The sequence below is a fragment of the Lepidothrix coronata genome, unplaced genomic scaffold (genome assembly GCF_001604755.1).
Source record: "Lepidothrix coronata isolate B3197 unplaced genomic scaffold, Lepidothrix_coronata-1.0 Scaffold161, whole genome shotgun sequence".
NCBI classification, from domain to species: Eukaryota; Metazoa; Chordata; class Aves; order Passeriformes; family Pipridae; genus Lepidothrix; species Lepidothrix coronata.
In genome coordinates, this window is record NW_016690341.1 from 1,860,233 (window position 1) to 1,878,050 (window position 17,818).

General features: G+C 44.0%; 1 protein-coding gene across 1 annotated transcript in view; it reads left to right on the plus strand.

Moving 5' to 3' along the window:
- TENM4 (teneurin transmembrane protein 4) overlaps nt 1–17,818 on the plus strand; it is a 603,620-nt gene that overhangs the window by 568,754 nt on the left and 17,048 nt on the right. The window contains exons 28-31 of the mRNA XM_017829261.1: nt 1,886–2,058; nt 5,552–5,787; nt 13,479–13,775; nt 14,821–16,435. Coding sequence (XP_017684750.1) covers nt 1,886–2,058; nt 5,552–5,787; nt 13,479–13,775; nt 14,821–16,435 — 2,321 coding nt within the window. The remainder of the gene's footprint in view (nt 1–1,885; nt 2,059–5,551; nt 5,788–13,478; nt 13,776–14,820; nt 16,436–17,818) is intronic.

Sequence of the window (17,818 nt, forward strand, 5' to 3'; positions counted from 1 at the left end):
TCTTCTCTTCTCTTCTCTTCTCTTCTCTTCTCTTCTCTTCTCTTCTCTTCTCTTCTCTTCTCTTCTCTTCTCTTCTCTTCTCTTCTCTCTCTTCTTTTTGTTTGGTTTGTGGGTTTTGTTACTAGATGGGATCTATTTTCTTATTCCCCAGCTCAGAGTAATCCTAAAGAGAAGCATCAGGAGCTCCTCAACCATTTTCTCCCTCCAAGGTCTGATCATCTGAATCCAGATCCCCTCTAACACATTTCCTCCCCTATTCTTAAAAGTGTTGGGCAGTGGGGTTTTCAGCGCTCCATCTCTTCCTCTCCTTAGAGCAACAATGGGCCTTGAAAATATTCTGTAGCTTCTAACCTGAATTTTCCTTGTTTCCATTCAAACTGATTACTTTTTGTCACATCCTCAATAGACATGACGAGCAATTAATTATAATCTGCTTCAGAATATCCACTGTCAGGGTGGTATTTTCCCATTTCCTCGTCTTCCCTTTTCTAAATCAACTCTTTTATTTTGGCTTTGCCTCTTAGATCATGTTTTCTAAACTTGTTATCCTTAATGTATCCTTTATATTACTTTGTCATTCTGAGGAATGGTGCCCTTCACTGGACACTGTGATCCATCAAAGGCTCACCACTGCATAGGGCAGGAACACATGTCCTCTCTGCTCACCCAGCATTCATTTTGCATCCCCAAGTGATATGTTTTCATAACATCATCTTCTTGTATATCATATAAATCATTCTTAAAAGAGGGGAAGGACTTGAAAAAAGTCCAACATTTATCACTGACTGATTTGCTGGAATTTTCCTATTGTTTCTCCCTGACTATTTAAATATCCCTTCCCTGAAGGTCCGTCTTATCAGAACTTTCAACAGCCCTCCAGAGATAAGCCAGTAGAGCTTCCTACTACCCTCAATTTCAGACTACAATAGCCTTGCTGCAAAGGTCCCTTGCCAACCCTCTGGCCCTAGCTCAGTCTGTAACCCACAGGCACCTGTTTTGTAATGCCACAAATGAGAGGCAGGATGGTGTTTGCTCTGTCAACTCAGGAGGACTCTAGACACAAGTGTCTGCTTATCTTTTTATCGAAAAATAACTCCCCCAGCTTGTTAACTGCTGTGGGACCTGCATGTATGGAGCTTATTTCATCTGGGTCTTGGTACATGGGTGTCCACATCACAGAAACCTTCCCAGATGGCACTTATGTTGATTCCTCATTGGAAAAGCCAAGGACACAGTAGGGGTGAAAACTGATCTGCTTTTTTACGCTTTTAAATCAGTCCTTCCAGATGGTCCTAGTAAAGTAAAAGGTAGGCACTGGGGTTTCAGCTGTGCTCGGGGCTCTACACCATGTTCACAAAGGACAGTTCTCTTACCTGATGTGACCAATCTGGCAGGCCCTTGATGCTATCTTAACATTTAGCTTTTAAATAAGATAGGAAAAAAAAGGTAAAAAAAAATAAATTGCTGAAAAGCTCAGGGCACAGCCAGACAAAATAGTTGATGGCCTTCAGAAACTCGTAGTTCTGCTAGACAGGATTCACAAGCCAGTGAATGGTGTTTTCCTAAGTCACCATATAGTGGAAGAGCAATAAAGTTACTCTCATAAACAAGAAGCATGGTTCAGGTGAGAAGAATTGGAAAAATATTGTTAAAATGCAGGCTAATACATATTTAGTCACTTTCTGTTCATTTTCTTCAGCTAAAAGCTGTGATTTCCTTCTCATGAAGCCAGAAAAAGTCAGGACAGCCTGACAGAGTGACAATGCATTTTTCTCTGGGAGAAATCTGGATGAAGACTTGAAGACTTGGTCTCTGCTTTATAGGATGATTCCTGCCTCCCACCTCTCTGTTGATGCTGTTGACTTCACTCCACCCTCTCTTTCAGGTACGACAGCTTTGGCCGCCTGACCAACGTGACCTTCCCTACTGGCCAAGTGAGCAGCTTCCGCAGTGATACCGACAGCTCCGTGCACGTCCAGGTGGAAACCTCCAGCAAGGATGATGTCACGATAACAACCAATTTGTCAGCATCAGGAGCCTTCTACACCCTGCTCCAAGGTGAGTTGAGCCACTGTCCCTCTCTTGACCAAGCTGCACAAAATCAGGAAACAGGCATCGTCTTGATAATCCCAGCACCAAAAATCACCTGCATCCCCAGTGCCCAAGAGCTCCCCACATGCTGGTACAGACACACACTCACAGCTACTTAGCCACATTCCCAAGCACAGCGGTTGCTCTGCAGCTGTTTTTCTGCACTCCCAGCCAGTCCCCTTGCCGTGCAGTCTCATGCAGTACAATCCTCCATCATCATTACCATTATTGTTGTAATAAAAAGGGTTGCATAAATCGAACCACACTTTCAGCCATCCCCTTTGCTTCAGTCTCTTAATGGCTTCTAACTTAACAGTTACTCTCCTCCTGGAACAAGCTTCCAGCTGGTTGCTGAAGATCTGATTCTTTGTTCAGTGGCTGTTCAAACGTCCACAAAGAAGCATCCAAAAAAATTACCATTCCTGTGCCCAGTAGGTCTGCATTCGAACTAAAGAGCTGGTGTGGAGAGGCACAAGGGACAAAAGAGAAGTGGACAGCCACTGTCCATTGGTGGGACCAGTTTGTGGCTGTGGGAAATGAGCACAGTTCTGTCTCTGGTGAGAAGGTGAGAAGCAGAGGACTGATTAGGTGGAGGAAAGGTGATGAAGTGGGAAAGAAAAGAGGAATAAATATCAGGGGATCACTGAGGTGAAATACTGGTAGGGGCAGAACCTGTACTGCACAAACAATGCCAGCCTGGATCTCCGGGTTCTGAAGGCTGAAGCCTCCTTAGGATCAGGATGAGCTATCACCACTGTTCCCTGGAGCTTGGGGAAAGGAAAGGAACTTTCAGATTCTGCTTTCTTCACTCTCCAGATTTCATTTAGTCTGTCCCTGATGACAATGGGCTGTTAAACATCTTTTCACCTTGTAAGGAACAACCTCCTCCAAGTGAGACAAGCATGTTCCGGAGTCACATTTGTTCCCACATCTCTGGGACACACATTTCCCTCCCCCTCCCTATAACACCAAGCTTTCCTAAAAGAAAGTGCCTGTTATGCTTAAGCACTGATTTTTCTCCTTCGGAGAGGGCAAGTGAGAGGATGCCAGCCCCCTCAAGCTGTCCTCATTATTCCTATAGGGAAACACAATGACTTTCTTATTCTTTACTTGAGCTTGCAAGGCAGATCCAACCTACCCCACCCCATCCCATTCACTCACATTAAGACACGTGGCAACTGCACAGACATGAGGTTGGTATCACCTCGAGAGCCTAATTAAGCAACAGAGCCCACTGTTGGGTGCCCTTCAGTGAGAAAATTGACTGTGATGTGATTTACACCCTCAGCACTGAAGGCACAGTTACATAATGCTGCCACAGTCAATTCTCTCATTGTCCTGCCCTCTGGCACAGGAACATTCTGGCCATTAGAACATGCAGAATTACAAACAGCTTAACCATCTTCAGAAGTATAAAATTATTAAACTGTTTGTATCTGAAGAAATTCATCTTAAAACGAAGATCTGGATAATGTTGCAGACGAGGTGACTTGGTGAGCCAAATTCTTGGTGAACCTTTCAGGAAACCTGGATCACGCTGTGAACAGGTAAGGTCTGACAAGACATTTTCAGAAGGTTACAAATTCCTGTAGGATGGATTTATGAGCTTCTGCAACAGGCACATCAGCACCCTGGTGGGATTTTGTCTTCTGGACTAATGACAAAGTGAGCATTTGTGCAATGCCAAAGTAGGGCAGTAGTGCCCTAGAGCCAAAGCAGCCTAAAATACAGCATCCAATGGCTCATGGATTTCATGTAGCCCTTGAGAAATGCTTTCCAAAGCCAGGGAAGAGTCTTCTCTTGGGAAAATGTTGAAAGCAGAGGATTTACATTCCCGCACAGTACTGGTGACAATAACCCTTCCGTGGTGCTTATGTAACACAAAAGGAACATCACATGTCTGGTAAATTTCATGTAAACCTTCAAGCTTTCCCCTGCTTCCTGGTGAAGGATAAAGAAGCGAGGAATATATTAGCTATGCAGGGATATTTCACTGATTTGATTTAAAATGCATCTCCTAACACTTTATCGCCAAACCAAGCATCTAGGAGAAGTGCGACAGCCATCTGACTGTGGCCCTACTCTCCATTTGCAGACTAAAGCATGGAGTGGAGTTTGTCCGGCTGGAGGCTATGTCAAAGACCATCAACTTACATACTCATTGGTAGAGCTAAAATACTTGGATCTGCATTGTGGATCACTGCTGTATGTTTATGGCAAAATCTTGTGCCCCTGTATTTTCACACTGTCACTACTGTGTACAGAAAGTTGAGTGGTGGTTCTGCTGAGGTCACTGTGGCAGGACTCCAGCTGGCTACAACCAGGAACAGGATGAGACCCACATAAAAAAAGACCAATTGGTGTCAGGTTTCTGTCCCTAATTATACCAAACTGTGCTCTTTCCTGATCTACTTCATCCGGTCGAGAGATGATAATTTCTCTGTGATCTTTTTTCCTGCTGAGCTACAGCAGAGCAATCAGTGAACTTGCCTCAGAATGGAAAAACATTTTGTGTGAATTTTTAATGGGTGTTTTTATTCACAATTAGGAATTTATGGCACCCTGGAAGACAGAAACAGTAATATTTTCCAGCTTTTGAGGAGCTTCAGATAAGGCAGTCTTTGTATATGATTTTAAAGCCATTCTGCATTGAGCAAGTCTCATGCTTTCTTACCCTTCATGAGCTCCTCTCTGCAGAGAGAAATGCCAGCTGGAGATTCAAAGGATGGGCTTTCAGCCTGCCTGATTCCTGGAGGATGTAGAAGAGAGATTGCTCTTCTGTTCCACATCTGAACTCCCAAATACTGGCCTCAGAATCCACTGATTTTTCAAGACCTAGTTGAGGCCAGATGTATGGAGACATGTGGGAGCTTAATGCCTCTGCTTTCTCTCCAAACATGAGGACTTCAGTTGCCCCCTGAAAGCTTTCCCAAGGGAAAGAGTTTGGCTTTGTTTGGGGAACTGGTTAGCATTAACTCACTGTGCAATTTCCTGTCATTTGTGAGACAGTGAATAAGCTGAGGAAAGTAGGTGGCCCCACTTTTTCATATATTGTTGTGAAATTGGGATCTTTAGGATATAAAAGCATGGAAGGTTTTCAGTCAGACTGATTTAAAACGAATATCTCACCACCCAGAGTTTTAGCCTAGAGGAACAGGTTTGAACCCACATCCTTTGATAAGGTATTACACAGTTCTTTGACTGTTGCCTTTTTTAACCTGTGTAAAACTTTCTGTAAGAATTTGAGGTGCAGAAACCTCATCAGAATGAAAAAGGGATTGCCCATATTTACTTTTGCTGATGAAACCAATGTTTTGCTCAGTGTGAGTGGGATAGGTGAGTAACAGAGTGTATTTGGTTTACAATCATCGGAAATGCTGATGCAGCCTGATGGAGGGAACAAATGAAAAGCTGGAGCTGTATCATCAAAGATGAGCAAAGATCTCTTTTCTGTCTTCAGACCAAGTCCGAAACAGCTACTACATCGGTGCTGATGGCTCTCTCAGACTGATGCTTGCCAACGGCATGGAGGTGGCCCTGCAAACCGAGCCACATCTGCTGGCTGGCACTGTCAACCCCACAGTGGGCAAGAGGAATGTCACCCTCCCCATCGACAATGGACTCAATCTTGTGGAGTGGAGGCAGAGGAAGGAGCAAGCAAGAGGGCAGGTCACCGTCTTTGGACGTCGACTGAGGGTAAGTGAGAATCATGAGCAGTTTTGGCCTCCACTTCCCATCCCATCAGTCCCCAGTCTCATGGCAAAAAGGGACAGGGCTGATTTGTATAGTCTGCATTAGGGATGAAGCTGCAGGACAGAAAACTGGCTGTTCATCCTCAGTGACATAACCTTTATGACTGGAATATATCCTTATATCTCCTTATGTGCTGATGTTCCCTTAGCCATCATAGGTGGTACTGCTATCTCCCTGCAAGACCTCCGCATCACCAAGAATGCGTGACCTCCTATCAGCCACTGCAGGTTTAACATTGCCTCAGGCTGTTTAAGCAAGCAAAGGACAGTCATAACTGTACCTCACCAATTAGTATAGGTGTTTTCTACCTGTGCTGCTGGCAGTAATAGAACAGAGCACTGAGAGCTTTCTAGGCATAGCAGGACTGGCTGAGAGAGTTGGGGTTCTTCAGCCTGGACAAGTGAAGGCTCCAGAGAGACCTTAGAGCACCTTCCATTACCTAAAGGGGCTCAAAAAATGCTAGAGAGGGACTTATGACAAGGTTATGGAGCGATAGGACAAAGGGGAATGGCTTCAAACTGAAAGAGGGAGAGTTTAGATTAGAACTTAGAAAGAAATTCTTAGCTGTGAGAGTAGTGAGGCACTGGCATAGGCTGCCCAGAGATGATGTGGATCCCCCATCCCTGGAATTGTTCAAGGCCAGGTTGGATGGGGCTTGGAGCAACCTGGTCTAATGAAAGATACCCCTGCCCATGGCAAGGGGGTTAGGACTAGATGATCTTTAAGATCCCCTTCAACCCAAACCCATTGAGTGATTTTATGATGACTGTTCATTGGGCAACCTCAGAACAATCTCTAGATTCCTGAAATTTGCTAATCTGTTGAAGCTTTTGAAGAGCTGGGCTCGCAAGGCATTGCACCACAATTGCCATTGTTTCCTGAAGTGTTACAAGCAGCTCCAGCCTGACAGTACTTTCTCCTCCGTGAGTGCCTGGACCTTTCTGTGCTTGAGACTGATATGTTTTGAAAACATTGTTCCGCACAATGCACCTCATACTTGTCAGGGCTGTTTAAAGATCTTGCCCAATAAGCCTGTAATTCATCTGCTAACTGCTGGCAAGGCTGGGAACTTGTAATAGCAAGTCCTGTGCACTCACCCTGTACCTTGCTAGTCTCAGAGTCACAGGCTGATGAGCTGTTCCCAGGAACCTGCTCAGCACCTGGCAAATTCAGACCCTCTGAGAAAAACGCTTAGTGCCCTTTAATGCCACCACAGCAAAAGGACTGCAGCTATTTAATCACACTTAAACTTTGCAGTAAATATCAATGTTCTGGTTTCAGGATATATGTTTCCCAGTCCTTACTCTTCACCTCTCATTATTCCCTGCTGCCTGACCCCTGCCACCTTGGTGTGATTTCTCCCATCTCTCCTTGCTCACACTTGTCAAGTATTTCTCTTCACCCTCCCCATCCCAGCCTCTGTTCTTTTTCCCCTGTGTTGATAGCCTCTTATTTTTGTTACCAGGAGAAAAACTGCAAAGAGTAGTGAAAACTGAAGCTGCTTCTTCAGTGTAAACTGCTGTATATCTGCAGATCAGTTGTCATCACCCTTTTTGTTTGGTTTGTCTTGGGGTTTTTATTTTATTTTAATAACCAACAAAATTATTAGATGGGTCTTTTTCTGAAAGGAGAGAGCCTCCTGAAATTTGCAGCTGTGTGACAGCTATTTGGTGTTCAAAACAGTTTCCACTCATTTAGCCACAGCTCAGATGCCCGTGTCAGTTTTACCTTCCAAAATTTTTGCAGTAGATTCAAACACAGAATGTGTCTTTGTTTTATATTGTACTACAGTTGGAAAAACACTTGCAAAATGAATTTTCAGGCTTGTTACTTGTATCTCTATAAATCTGCCAGAACTTATTCACATTTTGAGCCTATCAGGGCCCTTCTAGTGAAGCAGAAGTGGATCTTACATGGTTGAAGGACTGAGTTATGGCTCTGTTCAGGGGTTCAAAGTAGCTGAAGGTGTACAAGATGTTTAAAGCTTCCTGTCTGTACCTGCATGGCAGCATCTGCACCCCTAATACAAAAACCTGCAAGGTGCTAATTGCCTCCCTGGGGATTGCATGACATTTATCATATTCTCTGTGTCATGTTCTCCTCTGCCTTCACAGCAATAATTACTGCTTTCCCTGGCAAGGGAGAAACTTAGGGAAGTTAAGTTCAATATGTTTTTGTTCATTTTGAGAAATGTTATAATTTTCTGCTGTATGTGACTAAATTACTACTTTCCCTCTCCCCTCACCCTACTGCTCACAGCAGCAAAGACATGGTGCTCCATGGGGAAAGAATATCCCAAAGAGGCTGCAGCATCATTCTATGAGGCCTTTGAAGTGAGGAAAACAGGATCTGGACACTGTAAAAGAGTAATCCTTTCTGCTGCCATCACATGGATCCATGTGATCCATATGAGTTGTGCCTCTTCCTCCCATGGTTGCATGGTGTCCTTGGGGACTGACAACCTGTCACCATGAGCTCGACCAGCTCCCAGCACAAGGAGGCCAGTTTCACAGCTGCCTCCTTGACCCTCCCTAGGAAATAATACAATACACATGTTTCTTTATTACAGGTGTAAGGCACAGGGTAGGGGCTTCTGCATGAATGAAGGGAAAGAGGCCAGCCCTCATGACTTTTTTCCGGTCTCACCAATGCTGACCTGGCTCTACACTTGACCAGGCAGCTGTAAAACAGCACAAATATGTTAAAGCAGCCAGTTTCCCTTCTCCTGTCCCACACACCGCATGGAAAGTTGTGATGCTTTATCCACCCAGCCAGCAGTGAATATTTCTGCAAATTGGCTGGCTATGAATTCCAACCGTCACTGGCCAACAGCAACACAGACTCCATCTGCAGTGTGAATATTAGGTAAACTATGTTTCAAGGAACAGGGCTCCTTCCCTTTTTTTTTTTTTTTAATTAAAGAAACTTGAGTTTTTCAATAAAGAAGGATGTAAAATAATCTCTTGACAGTGGAGCAAATAGAACAGCCAAAAGAGGCAGAGCTGCTGGCTCAGCTCTTTTATTTATTTAACCATTAACTATTTATTTAGTAACTCCTGTCATAAGTCACTTTATTCTTCCTAAGATGTTAGCAGCAGGTTAGTGGTGGCATCAAGAGCTAGTGTCCCAGACAATCCGCAGAACCCCTGTGATCAGAGAGGGATATGGTGCTGACCAGTCCTGGTGTGTTGACTAATGAAGATGGTCCAGCATGATCTACACAATTTCTGCAAGACATTTAGTCTGGATATGGCCACCCCAATGGTTTTAGCAATTCACTGGGGAAATTTCTTTGTAGACAGCCATTTATCACAGGGGTGTTGTTGGCTCCTGGAGTTCTCATTGCAGAAGTATTTTTTGCCCTCCTCCATTGAAGATTGCCAAGGTGTTTTCACAAGAATTCTCCCCTTTTTGTGCTCTTGTGCTCCCAGGGAGATCAATGCATGTTATTTAATTATCATTTAAGCTAAAAAGGAGTGCTATAGGAAGCATTGTAGAATCAGACGTGGTGGTGTGTTTATGCTCTTTCTTTTCCAGAGTAAGCTAAGAGATTTATAAATGTACTGTGCAACATGAGTTTGGGGTTAAATTTAGTCTCTCACACATTTTAGATGGGATGTCAAATCCACTGTGAACTGTGGATTTAAATTTACCCTGTCTTGATTCGGTGCTGATCACAAGCCTTGTCAAACAGTCTAAGGGGCAAAACCTTTTTGCAGGAGATTTTCAGACTCTGTTGCAGGATAAGGTCTCCGAGGTGGCACCTTATTTAGCTGCTCACCATAAAACACAGTTATCGGACTGAAGCCTACAACCCTGTCAGTTCTGCAGAAAGTTCACTTGTATGCCCTTGAACAAGGATGAGAAAGATTTAGGCCCTGTTCAGAGGCTACTGGCAGGGTAGGGTTCACTTTGCCCATCACATTGATGGGTGACTGGCACTGCAGCACGTCTTCAATATAAGAGACATTACAGCAAGAGATATCAGGAGAAAACAAATCATTAAAAAAAAAGTTTCATGGAAAGGGTGACTGGTTCCAACTAGTCCCACAGACATTGCTTGCCAGAGCATGTGGAGGGTGGAACAACTTAGGACATCAATGATGGGATACAGAGACTTTAACTGAGCTTAAGAGCTATCCAGGGACCTTCTATTTGGTCCTTCCAGCCCAGTGAATGGCACTGCTGCTAACATGTGGCTCAGGAAGGCCTCCTTCAGCCTGAATTACTGTCCCAGCCCTGGAAAAGCTCTTCCCAGCTTTCTTGGCGAAGACCAGGAGCAGAAGAAGCTGCAGCTGCCAGGCTGGAGCTCTCTGTGAATAGATGGGAGGCAGAGATGCTATTCCTTCCTGCTTTGCTTTTCTTTTTTTGCAAGAAATTGCCACTCCTATGTCTCTATAAATAGCAGCAAGCACCTATGAGATATCAAATTGCTCTTAGTTACACATGTACCTCTGTACTTAGAATTTTAGTACCTTTTTATTTATTTTCCAGCTTCCCTGTTACAGTGGACTGTTGGCTGATTTCTCCTCTCTACCATTACACATTTACATTCTATTTCACACATATTTAATTAGAGCATTGTCTACATTTCCACAATGTTTCTTTCCTCAAGTCATACCCACCTATTAGCATTGTTATTCATAAGTTGAAAATCATTGTTGCACTTGCCTTCTCTCTTACATCATCCTCACACATCATGGCACCAATTCCTTCTCTTCCCAGCTCCTGAGATACCTTCTTTTGAATTCTGATGTTATGGTATCCCTGTTCTCTAGGCTTCAGCATAGACATCTCCACATGCAACATGAAGACACTGCAGTGATCCAGCCTTTCCCTCTCCCGTTCTGCCAGGGCTGAGGAACCTCTTCCTTGTTGGTTTGACCCCATCCTTCCTCTCACTGTTTAGCTCTCAAATACTCCCACATCCCCAAAAATACAGTAGGAATTCAATCATACATCATAAAGCAGTGGCCAAAATCAAAGCTGGAGCAGGGCTGAGAACAGTGCTCAGGTCATAGAATTATAGAATCATACATAGATGGTTCAGGTTGGAAAAAACCTCTGAGATTGTCAAGTGTAACCATGCAAAGGTCATCAAATCCAACCAAAATAAACACCACCACCATGTTCACCGCTAGACCATGTTCTCAATGCCATATCCAGATGTTTTTTGAACACTTCCAATCAGGAGTATCAGCTTTACCCAAAGCAGTATAGAGTGTGGTTTTAGCCTGGTCTGAAGAATTTGCAAACAGCAAATTCTGGTTTATTGACTGCAGCTGAAGGGCTACAAAGGGCACTGAAGACTTAAGTCAGCTCTTTGGAGTTTGAAATTCATCCAAGAAGAATCTGCACCTTTTTAGAAAAGAGAGGTTCACCAGCTGAAAGAGGTTTAGAAGTGGTGAGATGGAGAAAGAGCTGTCTTCACTGGCAAGCTCATACCGGGAATGTTGCTTTTCATACTTGCTCAGTACTTTGCTGCTGTTGTGATGTGGCTTTGTAAGTCTCCTTGCACACGTGGCTAAACATGAGTTGTGTTGTCAGCTCCTTTTTGTATTGCTGTGCACCGCAATCCATGAACCAAAATATATTCCTGCTCCTACCTTTGAAGTCGATACCTTTGATCTTTGGAAATGCAGAGGCACTGGAGGTATGAGGAGTATAATTATGCCACTCTGAATAACCCCAGGACAATGAAGTTAAAACTCCAGTTCTTACGGGAAAGTTGCTTCTCTGTGCAAAATCTACAGTGGTCAAGGCCCCTGTATTTCACAAAATCACAAAATATGCTGAGTTGGAAGGGACCCGCAAGAGTAACTGAGTCCAACTCCTGGCCCTGCACAGGACCATCCCCAAGAGTCACACCATGTGTCTGAGAGTATCATCCAAACTCTTCTTGAACTCGATGTCAGGCTTGATGCTGTGACCATTTCCCTGGGGAGCCTGTTCCAGCACCCAAACACCCTCTGGGTTTAGAACCTTTCCTAATATCCAACCTAAACCTTCCCTAACACAACTTCAGGCCATCCCCTTGGGTCCTATCACTGGTCACCACAGATCAGTGCCTGACCCTCCGTTTCCCCTCATGAAGAAGTTGTAGACTGCAATGAGATCTCCCCTCAATCTCCTCTTCTCCAGGCTGAACAGACCAAGCAACCTCAGCCACTGCTTATATGGCTTCCCCTCAAGGCACTCCAACATCTTCATTGCTCTCCTTTGGTTGCTCTCCAATAGCTTAATATTTTTCTTATCTTGTGACACCCAAAACTGCACACAATATTCAAGGTGAGGCCACACCAGTGCAGAGCAGAGCAGGACAATCCTCTCCCTTGACCAGTTGGGGATGCTTTGCCTGATGCCACTCAGGAAATGGTTGGCCCTCCTCGCTGCCAGGGCACTGCTGACTCATATCCAACTTGGTGTAGACCAGGACACCCAGGTCCCTTTCCCAGCACTGCTTTCCAGCATCTCATTCCCAACCTGTACGAACATCCAGGGTTGCTCCATTCCAGGTGTGGAATCCAGCACTTTTCCCCAGTGAACTTTATATGGTTGGTGACTGCGCAGTCCTCTAAATTGTCAAGGTGTCTTTGCAGAGCCTCCCTGCCTTTGAGGGAGTCAACAGCTTCTTCCAGTTTTGTATTGTCTGCAAACTTGCATTAAGGAAACTTCTTGTAATAGGAGTCTCCTATTACAACTACTCTTCCTGTTAACAGAGGAGGTCTCGATATGGGATACAGGTGGTGTTGTTTTAGGATGCCCTGTTACCCCACAAGAATATTCTCCCACTTCATCAGTAGTCTTGCCTTCTAGTTCCAGAGCCTCTTACCTGTTGTAGAAGGTACCAGTCCTACCTGTCAAATTTTGAGGAGGAGGAACCTTTCTCCTGTTATGTTCAGTGACCCACTTCCAGCCCTCATGTTTAACAAACCCTTGACCAAACCCTTGACTAACAGTCCGTTGACTAATTACCCTGCAGGATTCTGAGTCTGCCTGCTTCTCCACTACAGTGGAGATTTGAGAGTCCCGAGATTCTTGAGACTGTAGCATCTCTGAAAATAATTGGTCTCTCTCTTGCTCATTTGCCTGAATACTACAAAGCCTGTTCACTTCTTCTTGTAGCTCCTTCACCTGGTGACACAGCTCATTTCATCTCAGGGGAAAGGCTTAACTTCCAATGCCTGCAGTAAACTCAGAGAAAAACTCTGTTTTCCACTATGTTGACGCAACATCCATCTCTTTTCTACAAGTGTTGGTTTTTGATATGTGTGAAAGCAAAAGACACTATATCCTAGGATTGATAAGCAGAGTACCTTGCAAATATTCCTTGCAACAAATTGTCATTCTGTGTTCTGTAGTTACGTCTGCTGTAGCAGTCTTAAACGTAGATTTGGGCAGTATTCATTCGCTGTGGTGGTGTTTCAAAAGTACCATTCTTCTGCCTCTTTCTTCACTGAAGTCACAGAAGCAATGTTAGGACAACCCTTTGCTTTAAAAATTGCCTCTTATCCAGAGGCAGTGAACTGCTGGATACTCTCCAGTGTGGTGTAAAAAGGCATTTGGTGAAACAAGGCTGGTCTTTCTAACTTAAACTGTTTCCAGCTTCCTAATTCTCCATCTCTTTCCTGTAGGTTCACAACAGAAACCTGCTGTCCCTCGACTTTGATCGTGTGACAAGGACAGAGAAAATCTATGATGACCACCGCAAGTTCACGCTCCGCATCCTCTACGACCAGGCAGGGAGGCCCAGTCTCTGGTCACCAAGCAGCAGACTGAATGGGGTCAATGTCACCTATTCCCCAGGAGGACACATTGCGGGGATTCAGAGGGGCACAATGTCAGAAAGGATGGAGTATGACCAGTCTGGCAGAATTACATCCAGGATCTTTGCTGATGGCAAATCATGGAGCTACACTTACTTGGAGAAGGTAAGAATCCTCTTACCACTCAAGAGACAGTGCCTTTGAAGCACTTGGACTTTACTCCTTTGACATCAGTTCAGCTGCACTCCTTCACATCTTTTTTAAGCACAATTTTCATTTGTTGAGTTAACTGCAATATAAAATATATTCAGATAATGTCATCAGAGTGAATAGTAGAAATTTTCACTGGGATTTTCCATGTGAAAACAACCCATACGGTCTGACATCCTGCGTTCTTCATGCGGGCCATTCCTGCTTTATAGGAAATCCATGTAATTAAAAAGTGCAAGACATAAATCCAGCCACGCTGTTGTAGCACACTTTGCAGTGTATCCTGCAGTCTTCATTCTGTAGATTCGCGTGGGACTTAATTTTTCTGGGTATTACCGTTAATTGTTACACTGCCCAGTGACCTATAAATCCATATGCTATATACGGGGGACTGGAATTTTTTATTCCTGATTTTTTTACGGCATCCATCTCTAAAACAGTTTAAGAAAACTGTAGTACCATATCTTTTAAAAAAGGAAAAAGTATTGACTTACTCCTTGTATTATGTAACCTATGTGGATTTTTTGTTATATTCAAAAAAATCCCAGAGCAAATAAGCATGCACACAGAAGCTGTGAGTAAGAGAATAACAGAGGATAAGGTGACACAATGAATTAATTCAGCATTGGAAGGTGTTAGGGGATACTTTTTCAAGCATGTTTAAGTAGGTTTACCGATTTTATTTATTTAGTCTGTAAAAGTTATTGGCCCGGGGAATTTGGGTAGAGACAGTCAGCTACAGGGTATTGATTTGAACTACTGAGCGTTCTGAACTTAGACCTTCCTCACTGCATTGACTGCTTCTTTCTCTGACCCACTCCTGCTTGGGGATACTTGCTGTGCTCTGCAGCTGCTTGCCTCTCACTGTTTAATTCTGTGGGTGCAGAGATTTGTCTCAATTGCCCTGCTCTTTGGATTGAAGAATCTTACAGGTTTTGTGAGAGTATAATTTTGCTCAAAACCTGGGAATATAATCTGTACTTTCCTTCTTCCCATCCAGTCCATGGTGCTGCTCCTTCACAGCCAGAGACAGTACATCTTTGAGTTTGACAAGAATGACCGGTTGTCATCGGTGACCATGCCCAATGTTGCACGTCAGACTTTAGAAACCATTCGTTCCATTGGCTACTACAGGAACATTTACCGACCACCAGAAGGCAACGCCTCGGTTATTCAGGATTTCACAGAGGATGAGCAGCTCCTCCACACTTTGTACTTGGGCACAGGGAGACGTGTCATCTACAAGTACGGAAAATTGTCCAAGTTAGCTGAGATGCTCTATGACACCACAAAGATCAGTTTCACTTACGATGAAACTGCTGGCATGCTGAAGACCATCAACTTGCAGAATGAAGGGTTCACCTGTACGATCAGGTACAGACAAATAGGGCCCCTCATTGATCGACAGATTTTCCGTTTCACTGAGGAAGGCATGGTGAATGCACGCTTTGACTACAATTACGACAACAGCTTTCGGGTGACCAGCATGCAAGCAGTCATCAACGAGACACCTTTACCTATTGATCTCTACAGGTATGATGACGTGTCAGGCAAAACTGAGCAATTTGGTAAATTTGGAGTAATTTACTACGATATCAACCAGATTATCACCACTGCTGTCATGACTCATACTAAACATTTTGATGCCTATGGCAGAATGAAGGAGGTCCAGTATGAGATATTCCGGTCTCTCATGTACTGGATGACTGTGCAGTACGACAACATGGGAAGAGTGGTTAAGAAAGAGCTGAAGGTTGGCCCTTATGCAAACACAACTAGGTACTCATATGAATATGATGCTGATGGCCAGTTGCAGACAGTGTCTATCAATGACAAACCACTCTGGCGTTACAGCTATGACCTAAATGGAAACCTCCATTTGTTGAGTCCGGGGAATAGTGCCCGCCTTACACCGCTCAGGTATGACCTCAGGGATAGGATTACTAGACTGGGGGATGTGCAGTACAAAATGGATGAAGATGGCTTCCTGAAGCAAAGGGGCAATGATATTTTTGAGTACAATTCAGCTGGCCTGCTCATCAAAGCCTACAATAAAGTTAGTGGGTGGAGTGTGAAGTACCGCTATGATGGCCTAGGGAGGAGAGTCTCCAGCAAAACCAGCCATGGTCATCACTTGCAGTTCTTCTACGCAGATCTGACCAACCCAACCAAGGTCACCCATCTATACAACCACTCAAGTTCTGAGATCACCTCCCTTTACTATGACCTCCAAGGCCACCTCTTTGCAATGGAGCTCAGCAGCGGTGATGAATTCTACATAGCTTGCGATAACATTGGCACTCCTTTGGCTGTTTTCAGCGGGACTGGCTTAATGATCAAGCAGATACTGTACACAGCATATGGGGAGATCTATATGGACACCAATCCCAACTTCCAGATCATCATTGGCTACCATGGAGGACTGTATGACCCCCTCACAAAGCTTATCCACATGGGACGGAGAGACTATGATGTGCTAGCGGGTCGGTGGACAAGTCCAGACCATGATATGTGGAAGCATCTGAGTAGCAATAATATAATGCCTTTCAACCTGTATATGTTCAAAAACAACAACCCCATTAGCAACTCTCAGGATATCAAATGTTACATGACAGGTAAGACATTTAAATTAATTAACATTTTCTCAACCTTGCCATCAGTGAATAGGTGTCATGGTTTAACCCCAGAAGGAGCTAAGCCCCACACAACTGCTCAATCACTCCCCCCAGGTGGGATGAGGGAGAGAACTGAAAAAGTGAGAAAACTCGTGGGCTGAGATAAAGACAGTTGAACAGGAAAAGCAAAAGCTACTTGTGCAAGCAAAGCAAAACAAGGAATTCCTTCACCACTTCCCATGGGCAGGCAGATGTTCAGCCGTCCCAAGGACAAAGGGCTCCATCACACATAAGGGTGACTTGGTAAGACAAACACCATCACTCTGAATGTCCTCTCCTTCTATCTGTTTCTCCCAGTCTTACATCATGCTGAGCATGATGCCACATGGTGGTCTGGGATGTCCCTTGAGTCAGCTGGGATCCGCTGTCCCAGCTGTGTCCCCTCCCAGCCTCCTTGTGCACCCCCAGCCTCCTTGCTGGAGGGGTGGGGTGAGGAGCAGAAAAGCCCTTTAGTCTGTGTAAGCACTGCTCAGTAATAATGAAACCATCCCTGTGTTATCAACACCACTTCCAGCACAAATCCAAAACACAGACCCATAGTAGCTACTATAAAGAAATTTATCCTAGTCAAAACCAGTGCAATACGTATGTCCTCTCTCAGTGTCCTGATCAGGAGGTTTTCCAATCTTTAATAAAATGGACATAAGTTTTAGTTTGCAGTTTACCCCTATGTCCAGGGTATGTTTAATTCATTAGCATAGATGGAAATTGTAATTCCCAAACCTTTTTCCTTTTCTCATCTTTGGTGTTTGTTCATTTTATTTTGCTTCCAGATTTTCATCCCCTCAGATATCCTAAGTTTAGCTACCAATTAATGTCCTGATAACCTTTCTCTTTGTAGAGGGGCAGCTCTGTTTACGTAGTTTTGCCTGGAGATTTATTTGCAACTAAACAAATGACATACAGATTTGTTCTAGCAGAATGGCAAAGTAACTTAGACCTTTCATTACAGTCAGCCATTTCAGAGTGGCTACATGACTACAACACTGCTAACTATGTAGTTCAAAGTTAATCTGCCTTACAGAATTAACAGATTCTACAAAAAAAAGCAGATGCTTTAGGCTTAAAGGCCAGATTTTGGGGCACACCTACCCAACACCTTGACATAATCTCTGAACTGCTTCCCCTGGGACTTTGTAAAATGGCAGTAATATGAGCTCTATGTATGTTTGGGTCATTCTGTATGTTAAATGTCCCTCCTATATTCATAGAATCATAGAATCATTTATGTTGGAAAAGACCTTCGAGATCATCAAATCGAACCATTAACCCAGCACTACCAAGTCTACCTCTAAACCATGTACCCAAGTGCCACATCTACAC